The sequence below is a fragment of the Phacochoerus africanus genome, chromosome 14 (assembly GCF_016906955.1).
Source record: "Phacochoerus africanus isolate WHEZ1 chromosome 14, ROS_Pafr_v1, whole genome shotgun sequence".
NCBI classification, from domain to species: domain Eukaryota; kingdom Metazoa; phylum Chordata; class Mammalia; order Artiodactyla; family Suidae; genus Phacochoerus; species Phacochoerus africanus.
The window spans coordinates 13,139,170-13,160,198 of NC_062557.1; the positions used below are offsets into that span (position 1 = coordinate 13,139,170).

Sequence of the window (21,029 nt, forward strand, 5' to 3'; positions counted from 1 at the left end):
CCATCCTGGTAACGTGGCCCGGGAGGCCGCGTCCAGAGGCAGCGTGGGAACGCGGTGGCGGTGGCGTGATGGAGCCTTGCTCTGCGCAGCGGACTGAGGGGTGTTCCCTTCTTCTGGCTCATCCAGCCCATCAGCCACATGAGATGCTCCTGAACGAGGCGCCTAAGCTATTGGGAGGGTAATTTTCTGAGCAGGACAGGCCCTTAGTTACCTCCGCCGGGTCGCTCGATGACCGGGAAGCCCAAGGGGCCTCTTCTGTGCCATCGCCCCTCTAACAGGTCCACTGGTTTGCATCCAGGGCTGATGGGCACACATTCCTTCAAAATGCTCTTGTCTGAGACAGCTGCTGCTGGAGTAAAGAGCTGCCCCACCGATGCCTTATCGCCGTTCCCTGTTTGCACTTGGCTGTACACGGGGTGGGGGGAGGGGGGTGGCACGTTGCAGCAGGTCATGGCCTGGTTGGAGGTTCCTGGGAGGAGGCTGCAAATAGGGTTTTTCCAGCAGAGCCAACTGCCCGGCAGACTGGGTTTCCCCCAGCAGCGGGGAAAGAAGCGTCTGAGGCAGACGCAACCGCAGAGGACAAGGGCAAACCCCAGTTCCTGCTAGAAGATGCCCAGTCTCTCCTCATCCCTCCCAAGCTTTAGGATAAGGTCAGAGTTCAAGAGGCTCAAAAGGAACCAGAAGACAGCAGAGTCCTTACCAGGATGTCGGGGCTCCACTCCCGTGTCGATTCCTCCTCAAACATTCGGGGCGGGGGTAGGGGGGGGCGGTGAGTGGTCTTGGGTCTGTGTCAGGGATCCGTGAACTGTGGCTTGAGGACCAGATCTGGCCCATGGCCTGTTGCTTTTCAGGAAAGCTCGACGGGTACACAGCGTGTTCACCTGTTTACATGTTGTCTGGCTGCTTCGCTCCACGGCAGCACACGTATGTGGTCCCGGGGGCGGTGTTGTGGCCTGCCCAGCCTAAATTTTTTACAATCTGGTCCTTTAGAGAAGACGCCTGCTACCCTGCTCTCCACTAACGGCTGTCCCTGGATGCAGAGGCCGCCTTAGGAGGATTGAACGGGGGTGAACGCACTGCCCAGGCTCAGTTGCATGCTTGATCGCATCACTTATTGAATGCCCAACCTTGAGCAAGTCACGTAACATCTCTGCCTCGGTTCCTTCATCAGGAAAACGGGCATCACAGGAGCACTGTGAGAATCGAGTCAGCAGGTGTCGTAAGGCACATGGAAATCTGTCACCAAAGGTGCCTGGTCTTTTTATTGAGAGAGAATTCACGTACTGTAACTTCACCTGTAAAGGGTACATACTGTTCCGTGATCCTCAGTCTCTTCACGAGGCTGTGCAGCCACCATTTGCATCACCCCTAAAAGAACCTCCTCAGCCCTACCTGTGGTAGGCCTAACAGTGGCCACCGAAAGACGTCAGATCTGAGTCCCTGGAATCTGTAAACATAACCCTGTTTGAAAGAAGAGTCCCTGCAGGTGTGCTGAAGTGTCTAAGCACCTGCATGTGGGGAGAATATGCCACATTATCCAGTTATTCCAGGTGGGCCCTCCATGCCTTCCCAAGTGTCCTTAGAGGAGAGACAGAGGGACACCTGACACAGGAGAAGGCGGCCTGGAGGCTGAACAGAGACTAGAGTGCTGTGGCCACAGCCACGTGAAGCAGCCACGGGAAGCTGGGAGAGGCGAAACACAGATTCTCCCCTGGCGCCCCCAGAGGGAACGGGGTCCGGCCCACACCTTGATTTTGGCCCAGTGACATGGGGCTTTTGGCCTCTGGAACTGTGAGAATAAATCCCTGTTATTTTAAGCCACCCAGTTGGTGGTAATTTGTTCCAGCAGCCAAGGGAAGTGAATACTGCCGTACCTGTTACAATGATAACGTAGCCGCCCCGCTGGCAGAAGGCAGGCACAAGTTGGAGGTAAGTCCCAGTATCTCAGCTGAGGCAGGAGGTTCTTAAATGCACCCCATTTAGCCATGGAGTGCCCGACTCCGCCAGCAGGCCTTAATTTGGCAGGGTCTAAACATGTTCCGAATCTGAACCTCTCCCCCGCCCCCGACTCCATTCATTCTGTTTCTTCTGCCAGAGCCTAGTGAATGCTTATAGGGCTGAAAAATAAAATACAACCCACCCAACAGGCCCCTTGTGGTCTGCATACAACGGCTATTTTGAGCGTTTTCGTGGGGGATTAGACACTGTTGGATACATTCCATGCTGTTTTGTCAAATGTCATTTTCTCTTAGGAACAAAATAACACATCCACTTTCCCTGACATTAAACTTGCATTCAAATGCAGTCATTTTTATAAGCAATTAACTTCTGGGTCTAACGTTCTCTGAAAGGAGGTGCTACATCTGTCTAGTAATTATCAAAATTATTTGATAAATGCATGTTCTGTGTCTGTTTGAGGACATGGGTCATGGACTTGGGAGGCCTCCCATCACGCTGCTGCCAGGTATTAACTGACACCAGGTTCCTTCGCTGGTTTTCTGCCCTTGCTTGTCCCTCATACCTTTTTGTACCCACATCTCTTTTGCTCTTGATAATGTAAAAGCAAGGAAGAATTTGTCAGGGGGCTGTTCTTATAGTGTTGGAAAACATAATTTTTGCTTTTGCACAGTGAGTGGTGGGACTATAGAATTTTGTTGATGTGGCTTTTGCTGTGGAACGAGGCTGGTGGTGGGAGGGGTCCCTGGGTCAGCGCTCACGGAACAAGCCTGCCCTTCACTGCAAGACCATGTTCTGAGCCTTTGTGCTTGCTGTTGGATTTTAAACAGAAGCCCCGAACAAGGGTGCTCATAGAGCGGGGGAAAGGGCACACAAAATAGAGACTCATTCTCGAAAGCAAACAGACCGTTTGAAGGGCCACATTGTCCTTGGATTCAGAGGCACTTTTTTGTGCCTCCACCAAACAGTGTCCCCACCCAGATATGAACTCTGCCGGGCGAGGTTCCTGTGGGTCAGAGAAGGGCAGCCCAGGCTGCAGATGAAGGGGGCGTAGTATGTCCTCAACAAAGCGTTTCCTTCACATGTCGTAGACCAAGTGCCCTGTGCCCCACCCTGAGGCCCGAAGGTGAGGCTAAAAATCCCCAGGGAGACAGGCAGGTGGGGTTGGGGTGGGAGGGAGACAGGCAGGTGGGTTCGGGGGTGTTTTTAAGTTAGGTGACGAGCCCCTGGGTGGGTCCTTTTACCCTTGGTAACTCATACTGCATGTACTCTTGGGGTCATGAGGCCGTCTGGACCTCTGCCTACAGCCCGGGGAACTTTAGTCACTTGTGATGGAGCAGGATGGCAGACGATGTGAGAAGAAGAATGTGTGTCTGCGAGTGTGACTGGGTCATTTTGCTGTAGAGCAGAAGTTGACAGAACATCGTAAATTAACTATAATAGAAAACATACAAATCTTAAAAAAAAAAAAGAAGAGAGAGACCGTCTGGACCATTCTCTGAATGGATCAAGGATTGCACTGAATTGGGTTTTTTGAATCCCAAACTCTTTTGGAACAGCTAGGAGCTGACTGTTAAACTCTGGCCCAACCCCCAGATCTGGAAATTCCAGTCCTATAGCAACTGTCCCTTTAATATGGTTGGTTCCTTTATCTTGAAGAAACAGCCCTGCCTTCTGGACAGGCCGGGAGGATCGGGCGGTGGTGATGACAACGATGATGATGGTGAAGGGAGCAAACGTGTTTTAACCGGAGGGGACCGCGAGTCATAACGGCTAATGCTTATGTAACACTTCCTTTGCTCTGGACCTTCTGAACGCTATGAAGCAGGCTCTGTTATTGTTCCTAGTTTGTAGATGAACAAAACCGAGAAGTGGGGTAACTTGTTCAGAGTCAGACAAGCTAATAAGCACCAACGCAAGAATTTGAGCCCAGCTGCCAACACTTCTGGCCACTGAGTGACCTTTCCCCTGAGAAGTCAGCCACCACCTGCAGGGAGCCCGTCACAGGGGGTCCTCAGATGTGCGTAGAGGATCACTGGCTGCTGATCTCGTGGGTGTGGCCTGCTCCTCTGCGCCGAGGCTTGGAGGTCTCCCTTCCCACCTGCCTGCATCCTCTCCTCCACCTCCCACCCCCACCCCATCCAGCAGGCCTTTGGCCAAATCCCTGACTTCATTCCTAAGTGCTGGCTGTTCCATCTACCCAGGGGCGCCTCCGATGTAGATTCTCCAGTGTGACTGGGGCCACCCAGCCCTCTGAGCTCAGGAGGAGGCGGCCCGTGTGCCTAAACACTAACTCAGCTCTCGCATGTGCTGAGCTCCCCCGGCCACCTCGATCAGGTACTTCTGGGCACCGCAGAGCTCTTTCTCAGTCTCCATAACCCGATCCGAAGGGATTTTGTCCAGAACTGATCTTTTACATTATCTGGAAATTATATAATCTTTCAACTCGGGTTGGTTTTTCTCCTTGTGGGACTTGACAGCCGATCCTTTCAAAATAGGTCTCTCAAACCCAAAGATGGTAATATAATCAGTATTCTACATTTCTGTTGAGGTTCTGGGGCGACAGACTTGCATGCTGAACCGGCCAATGCCGTGTGCAGATGTGTTCTCATGGGGCTGTGGAATTGCTAATGAGATGCGGGGGGTGGGCAGGATTCCTGCCTCCTGCGGTCCCCTTGGGGCCCACCCATCTGGAGAGCGCAGTTAGTGCAGCTGCAATCAGGGGAGCGGCTTCTCTGCTTTTCAGAACTTGAGTTGGCACCTCCTGAAAGTCTCTTTATCAAGAGTTTATTAGAGCAGCGTGATTTTCTTTCTTTTTTTTTTTTTTTTCCTGTCTTGATTCTCTGGGTCAAAACAATCTGCTTCTTGTAGAAGACGAGAGGCAAGAAAGGAGCCATGGGACTTTTGCTGGTCAGTTCTTGGACCTCCTGGCCCTTGTAGGCCGTGAAATAATCCATGCCCTTGACCTGTGACCACTGATGGGCTCTGACTTTTGGTTGTCCTTGGAATGGTTTCTAAAGGTACTGAATTGACATTAAGAAGCATTAACTGGAGTTCCCGTCATGGCGCAGTGGAAACGAATCCGACTAGGAACCATGAGGTTGTGAGTTCGATCCCTGGCCTTGCTCAGTGGGTTAAGGATCCGGCGTTGCAGTGAGCTGTGGTGTATGTAGGTCGCAGATACGGCTTGGATCTGGCACTGCTGTGGCTGTGGTGTGGGCCGGCAGCTGTAGCTCTGATCGGACCCCTAGCCTGGGAACTGCCATATACCACAGGTGTGGCCCTAAAAAGACAAAAAAAAAAAAAAAAAAGAAGAAGCAGCAGCAGCATTAACTTACATGGTGAGAAAGTTATTCCTTTTCAAATTCCTTTCCCTCTTGGTTGTAACGTGGAGAAAGACCCTCTCCAGGGCTGGAATAGCCTTCGCGCTCTGACGCCTGTTAGTCTCCTGCTTTGTAACCGAGAGGCCAGCCCCGCGGCCGCATCAGCTGGAAAGAAGGAACACGGCTCAATTTTCATCTTGTTCATTTTTATGGGTACTTTTTTTTTCTTATTAGAGTATAGTTGATTCACAGTGTTATGTCATTTCTGCCGTACAGCGTAGTGACCCTGTCATATTTAGACATTCTTTTTCTCATATTCCATCATAGTCCATCCCGAGAGACTTCCTATTTATGGCAGGCAGTCTTGATTTTCGGTTTACCATAGTGATAAATTTTCAATAATTTTTAAATGTTGACTATTAAAGAGTGAGTCCTTTTTTTAAAATGTAAACAATAGTCTGAGGTCTCAAGCAGTACAAATGATGCAGGCGAGGGACCACACTTTGAGAACGATGGCCAGGCCTCTCCGGCCTCAGACACTACGCATCTGGGAAGCCTAGGCTGATACCTGGGCCTCCGCCCAGACCCATTAATCAGACTTCCTGGGGGCGTCATCCTTTGACTAAAACATCCCAGGCATGTCCAGTGTGCAGCTGGGGTGGAGAACCGCTCCCCCAGGGTCCCCAGCCCCACCACTGCCCGTGCAGGGACAGCGTCCTCACTGACCTCTGACCCCTCGTCTTCATCCCATTCCCCTCCCTTCTCCCCTGCCTCCCACGCCTCCTCTCATCCACCTCCCCACCTGGCCTGCTCTGCTTCCCTCTTGCCCAGCCTCTCTTCCGGCTGCTCCACACCTGCTCCTGTTCCCGAGACCTCTGGGTGCTGCTGCTCAGATTCAGACGCCGCTGACCCCACGCAGGTGCAGCCGTGTTAGGCAGTTTCCACCTTGTGCTGTTCTTCACAGCATTCGCCTGCCTCTTCCTAAGCTGTCAGTCCAGTTTCTGAACAAGGAAGCATTCAGGGTTGTGTTCCCTGCCAGAAACCTGAAGTAACAGCAGCAATAATACTCATCATTGGGGGGTTCCCCTTGTGGCTCAGTGGGTTAAGAACCCCGTCTGTGAGGACATGGGTTCGATCCCTGGCCTCGCTCACTGGGTTAAGGATCCGGTGTTGCCCGTGAGCTGTGGTGTAGGTCGCAGACACAGCTCGGATCCCTCATTGCTGTGGCTGTGGTGTAGGCCAGCGGCTGCAGCTCCAATTCGACCCCTAGCGTGGAAACCTCCATATGCCACGGGAGCGGCCCTAAAAAGAAAAAAATACTCATTGTTGTGCTCCTACTGTGTGCCTCTCACTGTTCTAAGCACCTTACATGTAGGAACCTATGTGATTCTCGGCATTTCCTAGATGAAGAAACTGGGGCACAGGGAGAGTCAGTGTCTTGCCCAGGGTTATAGAACCACAAAGTGGCAGAGCCAGAATTCAGACACAGGAAGCCTGGTCCCAGAGCCCACAGTCTGAGCAGAGGAGACCCCAAGCTGGTGGCTCCCGACACTGATTCAGGTGGGCTGTCCTCTGCTATGATAGAAATTTGAATCCACCATCTACATCAGTGAGCGCTGGAGTTGATAACTTTTTGTTTCCAACTGAAATGATGATATCCCAGTAGGAAGCCTGCAGCTTTAAATCCCATCCAGATGTTAACTTATCACCATTCAGAAGAGATCAGCCTTAAATGATCCTGCGTGTGCTGGCTGGCAGGACTGTCCATTGCAGATGAGAAAGTCAGCACCCACAATCCTTCCACAACCAGCAGGACCCTTGGCAGCCTTGATGGTTCCTCGTCAGTTTATCTGGGATGTAGCGTCCATGTTAGACATTCTGGAACTTGTTCTGCCTTTTAAAAAGCATCTGATTCTCATTCTAAGGCTTAATGGGAGAGAAACCTTTGGCCCTTCCCATTCTTTATGGGAGAGCTTCATTTTTATGCTCAAACTTTACATCTTTTGTGATACTCAGGTTGCTGTTTTAAGAGAACAGACTAGAGTTCCTGTCGTGGCTCAGCAGAAACAAATCTGACTAGCATCCATGAGGACGCAGGTTCAATCCCTGACCTTGCTCAGTGGGTTAAGGATCCAGCGTTGCTGTGAGCTGTAGTATAGGTCACAGACGCAGCTTGGATCCCCAGTTGCTATGGCTGTGGTGGAAGCTGGCAGCTGCAGCTCCATTGCAGCCCTTAGCCTGGGAACCTCCATGTGCCATGGGTATACGGCCCTGAAAAGACAAAAAAAATCTGACTAGCATCCATGAGGAGGGCAGACCTTCTGCGTTGCATTCAAAACCTGAGCTTGAGGGAATTCTCAGGGAACCATGTCCCCTGGAGAGCCCCTAGCTCAGTGAAGATTTTGAAATTGAGGGCAGAGGATGGTGTCTGAAACACTGGGACGTGGTAAGTACTCACGTCGTGCAGTCTTTTTTTTTTTTTTTTTTCTGCTATCTCCCAAGCTGCCAACCATTTAAAACACTTCGTATACATTATTTAATTGTGCTAGCAGCCCTCTATTACTGGAAATATGCTTCTTCCTGTTTCCGGATAAAGGAACAGGCTCAAGAACTTAAGTTTCCCAGTATTTGGGGTTACACGGTAGAGGCAGAATTTGGAAGCAGGGTCTGCTGGGCTGCAGAGCCCGTGGCTGCAGGCATGCGTGCTGCTTTTGTTCTGTCCACTCCCAGCTGGATGGAGCTAGGTATTGTCTTAGGGGAAAAATCCCTGGAAGGTGTAAGTGGTGCGTGGAGAGCATGTGCCTGGCTTCTCTGTGACTAGTGGCCCTAAGCCAGCCCCTTCCTCCTCAGACTCTGAACATGGTCCCATCTGTCACCTTCCTGTGCTAAGGCTTCTGGGCAAGAAAGATGTTAGGCTGTTGGCCCGCAGATGTCAGCACTCACAGTGTCCTCAGACCAGTGCTAGGCAGTGCTCACCCTTGACTTCTGCTCTTAGAGCTGTGCCCAAAGACCCAGTACTTTTAGCATCCTTCCATCCGCTCCTCCATCCGTGCCCATTGCCAGATCCAGCCCCTTCTTCTAAGGTTCTTCTAAATTCTTGATTTAATAGTGAACTGAGCCGATGATCTATACTAATAGGCTGGGGCAGTGGTTCACCAACTTTTCATCAGAATCACCTGGAGGCTTGGGAAACACCAGTCACCCGACCCCCACCCCCCACCCCCGAGTTCTGACTTGGTGATGCTGATGGTCCAGGGGCCACAGTGTGAAAGCCAAGGGCCTAGAGAGCCTGGTCCCAGTTAGATGTGGACCCATTGGTGCCTGGCTAATTCGGCACCCTAGTGATGGGAAATTTCAGCCACCGTGGGGAAGATGGTGCAGAAGACAGCTGGGGCGTGCGGACACAGGCCTCTGTCCCTTCTCATCACAGTGCAAGATAAGGGCCTGTTTCATTGACTTGTGGTGGCTTCAAAGCCCCTTCAGTGCCATAAGCCTGGACCAGCTGCATCTGTGAGCCTGCTGCCCTCTGTGGGTCAAGGGGTCACTCCTCCTAATTATTTTGCTTTTGCTGTGAGTGCTTCTCAATCTCGAATGTGCTTTGGCATCCCGGGGGGCTTACGAAAGTGAGGGTCCTCATTCTAAGGGGTCCAACTGTCCCCTGAGCACCCAGGTGCTGCCGGTCCATAGACCTGCCCTTGGCGTAGCGAGGCCTCAGACCTGCACAGCAGATCCTGCGTTACAGCTGTGTGCCCAGTTGTCCCTGCCCCTGTTGCAGGCTGGAATCACCCAGGAACTTTTAAACACTACCCCCCCCACACACATTCTAATTTAGTCGTGAGCACTGGAATGCGTAAGGCCCCCCCCCCCATGTGATTCTAATGTGCGGCCAGTTTAGAAATCACCAGCCTATACAAAGGAAAGAGGTGACTTCTCTGAGGAGTTCAAGGACTGCCAGGCGCTGGACAAGTCTGCTGGTTGCTTAGGTTGGGGAGGTGGGCCCATTCTCCCAGTCTTGTTAAAAGGCCGACTCTGGGAGTTCCCATCGTGGCGCAGCGGAAACAAATCCGACTAGGAACCATGAGGTTGCGGTTTTGATCCCTGGCCTCACTCAGTGGGTTAAGGATCTGGTGTTGCCGTGAGCTGTGGTGTAGGTTGCAGACGCAACTCGGATCTGGCAGGGCTGTGGCTGTGGTGTAGGCCGGTAGCAACAGCTCTGATTCGACCCCTAGCCTGGGAACCTCCATATGCCGTGGGTGCAGCCCTAAAAAGACAGAAGACAAAAAGTAAAAAAATAAACATATATAGATTCTGGAGTTCCTGCTGCCTGAGTGGTCAAGAACTGGCATGGTTATTCCAGTGGCCCGGGTCACTGCTGTAGCGCGAGTTTGATCCCTAACCCAGGAACCTCTGCAGGCACAGCAAAAGAAAATGCAGATTCTGCTTCACCAGGTTTGGGGTGTAACTTAGGTTTCTGCATTTTTACCAGGCAGCCAGATGTCGCGGGTGCTGCTGGACCAGGCCAGTCTGAGGCTCAAGGCTTGACCGCAAGGGCCCGTGTGAGGCCTCCCCATCTCTGTCGGGGTGGCAGTGGGCAGTTTTTCTCATGTGGAGGGTCAGAGGCTTTTGGTCCTCACCTCCTCCCCCTTCTGCAGCATCTCGACGTCTCTCATCCAGCTGATCCTGACACAGGGCCTGGGGCAGCGTGGATCTGTTCTGTCCTGGTAACCTTTGCTCACTCTTCCTTGTCTCTCCACAGTACGAGACGCAAAAAATCTAATCCCCATGGATCCTAATGGGCTCTCAGATCCTTATGTGAAGCTGAAACTTATTCCTGATCCCAAGAACGAAAGCAAACAAAAAACCAAGACCATCCGCTCTACACTCAACCCCCAGTGGAACGAGTCCTTCACGTTGTAAGTTGTCCCTCTTCTTAACGGATGGCCTGGCTCCACGTTGTCAGCAGTGACGAGCTGGGCTTCTTAGAAATGTCTTTAAGTGTGACCTCGGCCCTCCCACTGCTGCCAGACAGGTAGCTGTGAGCACTCCTGTCTGATCGATAGAAAGTTGGTTTACCAAGAACTGTATAGGAGTTCCCGTCTTGGCTCAGCAGTTAATGAACCCAACAAGTAACCATGAGGACACGGGTTCGATCCCTGGCCTCGCTCAGTGGGTTAAGGATCTGACATTGCCGTGAGCTGTGGTGCGGGTCACAGACACGGCTTGGATCCCGCATGGCTGTGGCTGTGGTGTGGGCCAGCACTTGTAGCTCTGATCAGACCCCTAGCCTGGGAACCTCCCATATGCTGCGGATGTGGCCCTAAAAAGCAAAAAATAAAATAAAATAAAATGGGCCTGAAAGGAGTGCCAGGATTTCAGAGGAAGGAATGGGGAGAGGGAATGGAAGGAGGGAGGGGCCAGGAAGCACTCAGTGCACCTGAGCCACAAGCACGAGCTGCCATGTATCTGTACACGACCAGAGGTAGCTGTCTAGTATGTCGAGCAGAGGCTGTCCAGCTTTGCTCTGTAAAGGGCCAGATAGCAAATATCTTAGACCTAATGGGTCATACAGTCTCTGCTGCTGAGACATAGCCATGCTGTTCTAGAGTAAGAGTACCGTAGGCAACGTGTGTCTGAAACATGGCCATGGCCGTGTGCCAATAAAACTTCATTTACCAAAACAAGCGGCGGGCCGGATTCAGCCAGTGGCTTATAGTTGGCTGACCCCTCGTCTAGAGCTCTGGTTCCCAAGGGGCTGGTACTTTGTTGGTGATGGAGGACCGCAGGAAGAGAATTGAATATACTAGGTTTTGTCAGATCTCAGGCTCAGATCATAAGCATGTGATGTCTCCCCCCCAGAAAACATGATCAAGATAACTGTGGTGTGTGTGTGTGTGTTTCTCTTCCATAGCAAATTAAAACCTTCAGATAAAGACCGACGACTGTCTGTAGAAATCTGGGACTGGGACCGAACAACAAGGAACGACTTCATGGGCTCCCTTTCCTTCGGAGTTTCGGAGCTGATGAAGATGCCGGCCAGCGGATGGTAAGGGAGCCGTGGGAGCCAAGAGTTAGTTGTCTGACAGTATTAGAGTGGTTGTGGATTCAGAAAACAAACTGATTTAAGTCTGCAATGACCCTTGAGGAGTCCCCGCTGTGGTGCAGAGAGCTCAGAGTCAGCCGCAGCACCTCGGGTCGTTGCAGAGGACCGGGTTCAATCCCCAGTCCGGCACGGTGGGTGAGAGGATCTGGCGTTGCTGCAGCTGCACCTCGGATTCAGTCCCTGGCCTGGGCATTTCCATATGCCACAGGTGTGGCCATAAAAAAAAAAAAAATGAAATGACCACTGGGTATGAAGTTGTCTGGCTGTAGTTTCCCCACAGACACATATCAGAGACAGCCAGACGGGAGCTGGAAGGGGAAGGTTGACCTCGGCCGCTGCAAACGCAGGGTCTCACCCCTCCTTCTCTCCCGTGTCTCTACAAGGTACAAGTTGCTCAACCAGGAAGAAGGTGAGTACTACAATGTGCCCATTCCAGAAGGAGATGAAGAAGGAAACGTGGAGCTCAGGCAGAAATTCGAGGTGAGGATCCCACAGAATGACCCGAACTGCCTTTCCTTTCAGAGAGCCTGACTCCAGGAGGGGCCGGGTCTTTGTGGTCCCACTGCAGAAAGGCAAAAAGGAATTTCAGTGTTAATCTTTTCCTTTCTTTAAAAACATAAACGTGGTGCAATCACCTTCCTTTGCAAGCTGTTGACCTTCTGTGGCTGTTCTTGTTTAGAGGATGGAGATCGGAAATAACCCAGAAGTGAGCGTGATTGGTTTCTGCGTAGTACATGGGTTTGCACGTTGGTGGGAAACAGTGGGGATTCTCCGTATGGCATCCTCATTAGGAAGAAGGACTGTGTCCTTCCAAAGGAAGTTGGAGTTCCCGCTGTGGCACAACGGGATCAGCGGTGTCCTGGGAGCGCTGGGACATGGGTTCAATCTCCAGCCTGGCACAGAGGGTTGAGGATCTGGTATTGCTATAGCTGCGGCTTAGGTTGTGACTGCAGCTCCGATCTGATCCCTGGCCCGGAAACTCCATACACCATGAGGCTGCCAAAAATGTAAAAAAAAAAAAAAATTGGCAGGAGTTCATTTAGGTGTTACCCTGCCGGCATCTTAGTTTTGCTCCAGATCTTTAGAAAAGGCCAGCTCTTCCTCTTCCTCCCACTGGACATGTGTATCACCTTCTGTCCCAGATTCCTTTGTCCCCTGCCTGCCCTCCTCCGTCCTTTCTCCCTCTCCCCGCCTCACTTGTCTGTCTTCTCCTCTCCATCCCTACTTCTCTTTGCTTGCTAGGCATCTCAGCTTTCAATGAACATCCTTTTCCCCTAAACATCCGCCTTATGTCCTAAGCCACAACTTCTCACTGTTTCCTCTCATCACCTGCCTATTGGCCGTTGGAGGGATCCAGTATAGTAACGGACTGAGGCTCATTCCTCTTGGAATCTTGCCTGTCCTCAGACTTGCTAGGAACCCCTGGAATCCGCCCACCCTACAGCAATACACACGTGCCCACACGTACGTGCACAGAGATCCTGCACTCTTGACCTTGATGGGAGGCGGATGGTCTTGTGTTCCCCCTGCTTGTTCCTTCTCCCACATAAAACTTCATCCCAAAGAAGCAGATCGGGGTGGAGTGAATTCCCAAGGATGTAAACCATGAAAATGTTCAGCGTGCTTTGTTTCACTGCTGTTCGGTTAAGGGGGGGGGGGGCAAATACTTAAGGGCGGGGCTGGGAGCCTGGGGGCCCCGAGGCGCGTAAAGGAGTGAAAGGAGTCACAGAGAACACAGATGATCGGCAGCTGACAGCGGACATCAGAGTTAGTGGGACAGTTGGGTGGGGTAGGGACAAGGGCAAGCCCAGGCCCTGTCCACCGGTGGCAGCTGTGCTCCAGCAGCAGTTGACTGGGGACAGGCCTGAATGAGGGTCACTTGCTGCCACCAGGCCTTCAGCTCTTCAGGAGAAGCCCAGAGTCTGGATTGTCTTTTGACGTGTGCTCATTTCTTTTGGTATTAGCAGCTAATTAAAGCTTGAACTTGGTGTAGGTCAAACACTAAAACTTGAACTTAGACACCCGTCTGTGGCCTCAGACACAGGGAGGATTTGCCCCCTGGGAACCAGCTTACTGTCTCTGCTCTTAGAAAACACAGGTAAAGAACTACAGAGACATGGGAAACAGAGCGCCTTCCGAAGAGGCCTTATGATGTAAGGATGCAGGTGTGGGCACCTGCTGGGACCTGTGCAGGCTTAGCTCTTTCTTCCCTTCACGGCCTGCTCCCACCTCCACCCCACCGCCAGAAACAGGAGCCTGGAACCTGGGCAGGAAGGCTGCTTCCTTGAGCCCCATCCCCTGTGACCCAGCGCCGCCGCTCTGGCAAATGAAAGCTTCTAGAGGGAGTCTCAGGGCACCGTGTACCAGCACTGCTCAGCCATCCCCTTGCTCAGAGGAGCCGCCCACGGAGTGAGAAAGAACCTGTGTCCCGAACCGCAGCCCAGGTCATTATGGTCAGAGGGTCAGGAGTCCCGAAGGGTGAGAGCACGTCCCAGGGCGGACGGCACTGGGTGTCACACTTGGTGACGTCCCAGACTCCGAGGTGCCGGGGGAGGAATACTGACCTGCTCTTTAGGCTTCTTTCCACGGATCCCTGGTGAGCAACCTTCCTGTTTTTCTGGGCAGCGAGTTCAGCTTTTTGTAAATGTCAGCATTCCGAACCCAATAAAAACCAAGAAACAAAACAACCCTGGGCCAGAGGGTTTGGGGCCAGAAAGGCAGCGTTTCTCTCCGGAGACTGGTTGGGGGTGCTGGAGACAGAGCTCCCTCCTGGGGCAGCTGTGGACCTCAGAGCGCTAGGCCAGGGGCCGGGGGCACACGTGGGGCAAGCCGAGGGGGCGTGGAGCCTCCACGTCCAGCTCACTGAGTTCCCTGCTCGGGGCACCGGTATGAACGTGTTGCCACTTTTGCTTTCGGCGTCTTTACAGATCCCGTTTCCTGGGCTTTCCCAGAATGACGTGAGCTCATTTATTTAAGCATTTGTAAAGCGCCCTGCAAAAGATGGGGAGCCACTTGATGGTCTGTCTCCCGAAGAGGCTGACAGAGCTTGTGCTGCAGTTCGAGTGGGATGTTCCTCTGGGATGTCAGGTAGGGGTTCCAGCGTCTGATGGTGAGGTCTGGCCATGGGAAAGTTGCAGCATTTCCCCAGTGCCAGACGGTTTGTGGGGAGGCAGCGTGCCAGGCCATGTCCCTTGAGCAGTCCTGGGTGACAGCCTGCTTTCCCCAACCAGGTCCCAGTGACATCAAGGTGTGATGTGACTCAGGGGTAATGAACCCAGCTAGTATCCATGAAGACGCGGGTTCTATCCATGGCCCCACTCAGTGTGTTAAGTATCTGGTGTTGCTGTGAGCTGTGGTGTAGGTTGCAGACATGGCTCAGATCTGGCATTGCTGTGGCTGTGGTGTGGGCCAGCAGCTACAATTCCAGTTCGACCCCTAACCTGGGAACTTCCATATGCCACAGATGTGGCCCTAAAAAAAAAAAAAGGAGTGGACATAGGAAGCATCCTTGAGCCCTCTCCCCGTTTCCTCCCTCTCAGGCCCCGGCCACCGTGTGATTGCTTCCCAGTGCCTACAGAGGCCCCTCTTTGTACCTTTCTCTCCATATAATTGCCGTCCATCCTGCTGGTCTCCGCTCCACCACACCACACACACACATGCAAATACTTTTACAGATACTTTCTCACCCTCTGGTAACAGTTTGATTCAACTGAGTACAATTATTTTTTCCATCTCAAGTTCAATGGTGAATCCTGATTGGCTAAAATACAGCATGGTGATTAGTCTTATTAGGTACAAGCCTTACCCAGTGGGATTGCAGAACCTCTAGTCCATATAGAGGTATTCTGTGTCGAGCTCTGTTTTCCAGAAAGAGTTAACTCAATGTGGTTTTCAGATCCTTCCCCAGAAATCAGAGGTCATTCCTTCCGATGAAAGAAAAATCAAATGAGCATTTACAGCTTGGCCACTGCATTCGTATTTTATCTGCTAATAATATGGGGAAAGATTTCCGCTTTACTCTTGATTCTAGCATTGTGGCCAACAGAATGGTCAGTGAGCGAAGCTCTTAAGAGCCAAGAAGAATCCCAGGCGGCTTGGCAACGACCCCACTCTGTAATGCAGCATCTCCCTGGAGTGCATCTGCCTAAAAGACAAAGCCAGACCCTTGTCTGTGATACTCATGGGCAGTGCATCCATGGGCCTTGAACCTGTTCCATGTTTGTCTTCAAATAAAGTGCCTATGGTCCCTGATTCACCAACATAAATTATGTGTTTGTTCAGGAATGAGGTTTCCAGCAATGAATAAAGCAAACAGTCCCCCCTGTCTGTGGAGGTGGAGTTCTGTACCCACGAGCCTTGCTTCAGACCTGTTTGGGAATGATGGTGCAGGAGGCGTTTTGAGAAATAAACATATTATCATCCCGGTGCTGGACCTCCCATCACTATCAAGGACACCCAGGTTTCCTCTTCCTTCCTCCTGATTCTGGGCCCTGCTCCCCATGACGAAGGTCACGGCCGAGTCCAGGAAGAGGGTCTGCCCATCCTTAGAAGTGATCCAGATATGGGTTAGCCCCTGCTCAAGCAAACTTTCTAAAAAGAGTCACATAAAAAAATACGTTAGGCTTCACATAGCACAGGATCTCTGTCACAGCACCTCACCTCTGCTTTCATAGCTTTTATACTACAAGACAAGCCACAGACAAGATGTCAACCGATGGACAGGGTCGTGTCCTAATAAAACGTGATTTACAAAAACAGGAGGCAGACCCGATCTGGGCTATGATGGACCAACCCCTAGTTTAGCCCAGGGGCTCTGGACTCACACCTGGTCCTGCTGTCTGCTCTCCGTGTGACTGCCCTGTGTGAGCCCTTCACGTGGGTCAGGATAAGAGCGGTACTGAGTTAGGAGTATTTTTTAAAGATGAAGCAGTCAAGAGTAGATGAAGCTGCTTTTAGAAAAGTTCTAAAGGCATGCTCATTATGCAAGTGTTAGCCCTTTTCATCGTCACCATCATCAATGTTTTATAGCAAAAACTGGGTTATAGAAGGTACTATTTTTTTAGCTTCTGGAGCTTTCCTTTTAAGAAATGAATGTTCATGTTGCTGTCATGCTCTCAGTAGGGGGTGCATTCTAAGTTGTGTAGACCAGCCATGTTCTGAAAGAGGCATATTGGTAAGAACTTTATTGCCATTGATAACACTGTTTTTATGGAGAAATAGATTCTCATTTCCAGTGACATGGATTTCTGGGACATAGGCGCGCAACTCGGGAACTTTGTGTAGCCGGCGATGAGTTGGATAATTTCAGGTCAAAGCAGGATTTCAGCAGTTGTTGGGGGAGGAGAAACCTCATGTTGAGGAGTCAGTCTACAGGGGTGCTTCTCAGTGCTTTGATTTGGGGTCCTGATGACACGCTCAAAGCTAGCACGTCTGGAATGGCTGCTGTAACCCACATCAGGAAGGAATGCGGTGTCATCAGCAGGAGAATGGCAGCTGATGATTATTTCACAGCAGAAACAGTCCGTCATCCACTCGCATGAAGGTCCATGATTTTATCAGTGCAGTGCTGCTCTTTGGATCTCTTAGAAAATCCGGGATCCAAGTCGTTCCCGCCTTGAGCTGTGCCTGGGGAGCTCCGCCTGAGGAGCTGTGTCTGGGGAGCTGGGCTACAGGCCACTTAGCAGTGTGAAGAAAGGGTATCTTCTGACCACATCTTTTCCTCGTTGACAGCATTTTCCGAGGACCTTACTGTCTTTGGCTATTGCCATGGTCATCAGTGAGCTTAGGCAGTTTTGTATTAACTGCCTCCTATTACTGCTTGTTAGGCAACTAACGCCTCCCTGAGCCATTGGAGCCACATCTGCCTCCAGAGCTGGGAGTGTCTTAGAATCAGGAAAGTGGAAGGAGGTTTGGGGGAGGAGCAAAGGTGAGGCGAAAGAGAGGAGGACCGGTGGTTTCCTTTGCAGGTAGCCACTCCCTTCCCGGGGTCTGTTCCCTCCTCTCTGCCCTCCCCTCTCTGCTCTGATGCAGAGCCTTCTCCTAAGCCTTGGCCCCTCATCCCTACGGCAGGTTATTCTCCCCAGCCCTGCCACCCAGAAAGAAATGGAGCCAGCAGAGCTGGTAACCTTCTTCACATTTCTTATTTCAATATTTAACAAAATAAAACTTAAATTCCCTCATTTTACTCCAGTAGCACAGTCACTCCTCTAGTTTGTCTTTTGAGGACTTTCAGCTACAACTGGGCTTTAAGTAAACGCATGTCCACCTGGGGGGTTTGCTTGTCTCCTGCACATGTTGTTATAGTTATTGGAGATTCTGAGATTTTATTGTTAAATCAAGCAGCTTTCCTTAAACGAGGCCACACCCTTCGATGCTGCCTGATTGTCAAGGATTCATCACTTTCATCATTTGTTTTAGATGATTTATAAAATAGAGCAAAAAAAGACGCTAAAAGCACTGTTGTTTCTTTACATTCTTGCCACCCACCACTGCTGCACTCCAGGGTAAGTTAAAATCTAATACTTAAAAAAAAAAAGTTAAAAGCAAAACAGACACATCCATGTTAGAATTAAGACAGCTAAGAGGCAGGATGCTTTGGGCTCTGTCTGCAATGGATTATTCCTGTTGTCAGAAAATAATGGAAAGTTATGTCCCAGTAGAAAACTGGCAGATGACATGTCGTAAATAACTCTTTGGAGCATCAGGATTCAAGAAAACAGGGTGAATTTATTTAAATTGCAGCATCACTTGAAACACCTGTGAGCTCCCTATAGGGAAATACTTGTAAAGTTCTATGAAGAGAGAAATTCATGACCAAGCGTGAAACAGGCAGTCGCTTTGGGGTGTAGTTTGACTGCCATCCCCCGTCCTGTCCCTTCCAGGCAGCAGAGGGGTGAGATACTGATGGAGACATCCCTGAAAGTGATGGTAGTAATGGCTAAGAGCAGCGAGTCGCCCTAAAGCCCCAGGCATTTTCCGTGCTGAGCACGTGGACCGTTTGAGACGTGACAGTGCCTCGCGTGCTTAGGAACCCCCGCCCTGGAGCCGTGCTGGCGCATCTCCATCCCAGGTGTGTGAACTTGGACAGACTCCTCAGTGCAGGGCATTCTGGGAAGAACACACACCCAGGGTTATAGCCAGGGTTTCGCATCCCAGCTCTACCCCTTCCTAGCTGGTAGCTGACATTGGATGAGAGTCTTACACTCTCTGACTACTAGTTTCCTTGCTTATGAAATGGAGATAATAACAGTACCGCCGTATTGAATTGCTGTGAGAATGGAAGCAGTTCATTTATGTAAGTTACTGAGCCTGGTCCCTGACACAGAGTAAGCGCTCAATAAATGTTAACTGAGACTCCTCCTTGCTTTTATCATAGCTGATTATACAAAAAAGACATTACTTATTCAAACTGAATTTTGACTTACATTTATAAAAGCTTATAAACCCTGAGACTATATCTCTCTGTGCGAAAGAGGTACTGCCAAAAGCAAACCCATTTGAGGCTAGAAATTTTGTCAAGGAGTCATTCCTGAGAGCAGACTGGTGCATTGATTGTCCCAACCTTCATGCCCCCTGGAGCCTAAAGCTGAGCTCTCATTTTCTTGATGGTATTTTCAGCAGACAGACTTCCCAACCTGTTGGCTCAGTTTCCTGTGGCATGCAGCACTCAGAAGCATCGCAGAGCTGTTTGAACTTGAATGCTCACCTGATCGGAGCTTTGCTCCATCTAAGGGTCCTGCCCTGTTCTGCCCACCCTGCCACTGCTAACGCCACTGCCAGTCTGATGCCCCCCCACCAGCTGTCCATGCTCTGCCCCCCAACTCGTTATAATTCTCATTCTCCCCAACTACAAACCATCGTTGTCCTCTTCCAACGACTTCATACCCAGTTGTCTCTTTAGGTGGTTGAAGGGGCCAGAAATTCTTTGACCCATTAGATAGGTCAGCCTGGAGGAACCCAGCCTGTCTGCCCCTTGTGGTTTGAGCACGTAGTCAGCTAAAGAACCACATGGGACTAAATGCCAAACAGTACATAGCTGCTTTTCCCCTTACCCTGAAAACCCCTAGGGCTGCATGTCCATTGCATCAGCCACTGGCCACATGAGTCTATGGATAATTTAAAATATGATTGGGTCTGGAAAGTTCCCATTGTGGCTTAGTGGATTAAGGACCCAGCATTGTCTCTGTGAGGATGCCGGTTCGATCTCCGACCTTGCTCAGTGGGTTAAGGATCCAGTGTTGCCATAGCTGTGGTGTAGGTTGAAGACGAGGCTTGGATCCTGCATTGCTATGTGCCTCAGCTGCAGCTCCGATTCAATCCCTAGCCTGGGAACTTCTATATGTCGCAGGTGTGGCCCTAAAAAGAAAAAAACATATATATGGTGAGTCTGCATTTAGATGTGCGGGAAGTATGGAACACCCACGGCTTTTCAAAGGCTCAGTAAAAAAAGAAAGTAAATAGTTCCTAAATAATGAAGCTTATGTGGATTAGATATGGAAATAATATTTTGGACCACTGGATTAAATATGTATTTAATAACTATTATATGTTTTGCTATATCCTTTCATGTTAGTATTAAATACAGTATTATGGAAATAAATTTCACCTGTTGCATTTTTAATGAGGTTACGAGGAAATGTAAAATTACATATGTAGGTCACAGTGTGTTTCTGTTGGACAGGGCTAGCCCAGAGCATTCCTTCCAATGAAGAAAAAGTTTGTTGTAAGATGAGGACTGAAATGCAAAACCCATGACTTTCGAACGTACAGTATGTTTCCTGGGCTTAAAAATCAGTTGCTTCCAAGAGACTTGGACTTCAGCAAAGAGACTCCCTCTTGATTCTGAGCTCGTTATTGGGTGCAGATAAGTAGGGGTTTTTTGGCCAAGTAACCACATCGGAGACAGGAATGTAACAAAACTGGGATGGTGTTTGTGTTACCTAGTCACTTCATGTTACACATTTCTAGTAATAATCTCAAAGTCATGATGAGACCTATTGAGATTTCCTGCTTAGTTTGAAAGTTGTGAGCAGGGGGTCATACGTCCATGGAGGCGAAGGCTCAGAGGGCACCCCTCGCCTGCCTCCTGGACACAGAGTCATCTTAACGTCTCAGACTGGAGTAAATACGTGACCCAAGGACCGTGATCCCATGAGCCATGTTAATTTAAACAGGTATTTTAGAAATAGGTGAAACAGACTCTTTGTGGCTGAGATATTTTATTTGAAAGATGTGTTTGGATAGATTCTACAGACTGTCTGTTGGTTGGAATTTAAAGCTGGATTGGCAATGGCTTCTGTCAAAATAACAGATGTTGTGATGTGTGATGTTGTGTCTTCACAGTTGTTTGTATCTGTGACCATTTAGAAGCATCTTAGGGTCTAAACCAAAAAAGAAGAGCACATAGATACACGTGGTCCAGGAGAACGAGCTGCTTTGCGGGACCTGTGGTAGAGGTCCAGAACTGCCGGAGGACTCACCCTGCAGATGTTGCAGATGCCTTAAGATCACATATGTACCTCTTTGTATTTATTCTGGAGAAACGTTTTGAGGTTATCTGTGTTTCTGAGTAGCAGAATGTGATCCAATGACCATGAAAGAGATTTCAGTCACTGTAGATGAGACTCAGTTGCTGGGTTACATGTGGAATG

The 21,029-nt window shown here is 50.3% G+C and overlaps 1 protein-coding gene across 2 annotated transcripts in view; it reads left to right on the top strand.

Annotated features, from left to right (window-relative positions):
- The window catches only part of PRKCA (protein kinase C alpha), a 386,579-nt gene that overhangs the window by 292,569 nt on the left and 72,981 nt on the right, over positions 1-21,029 (top strand). For both annotated transcript variants that reach the window (XM_047759338.1, XM_047759339.1), the window contains exons 6-8: positions 10,036-10,192; positions 11,188-11,322; positions 11,763-11,859. In XM_047759338.1, the coding sequence (XP_047615294.1) occupies positions 10,036-10,192; positions 11,188-11,322; positions 11,763-11,859 (389 nt within the window). The remainder of the gene's footprint in view (positions 1-10,035; positions 10,193-11,187; positions 11,323-11,762; positions 11,860-21,029) is intronic.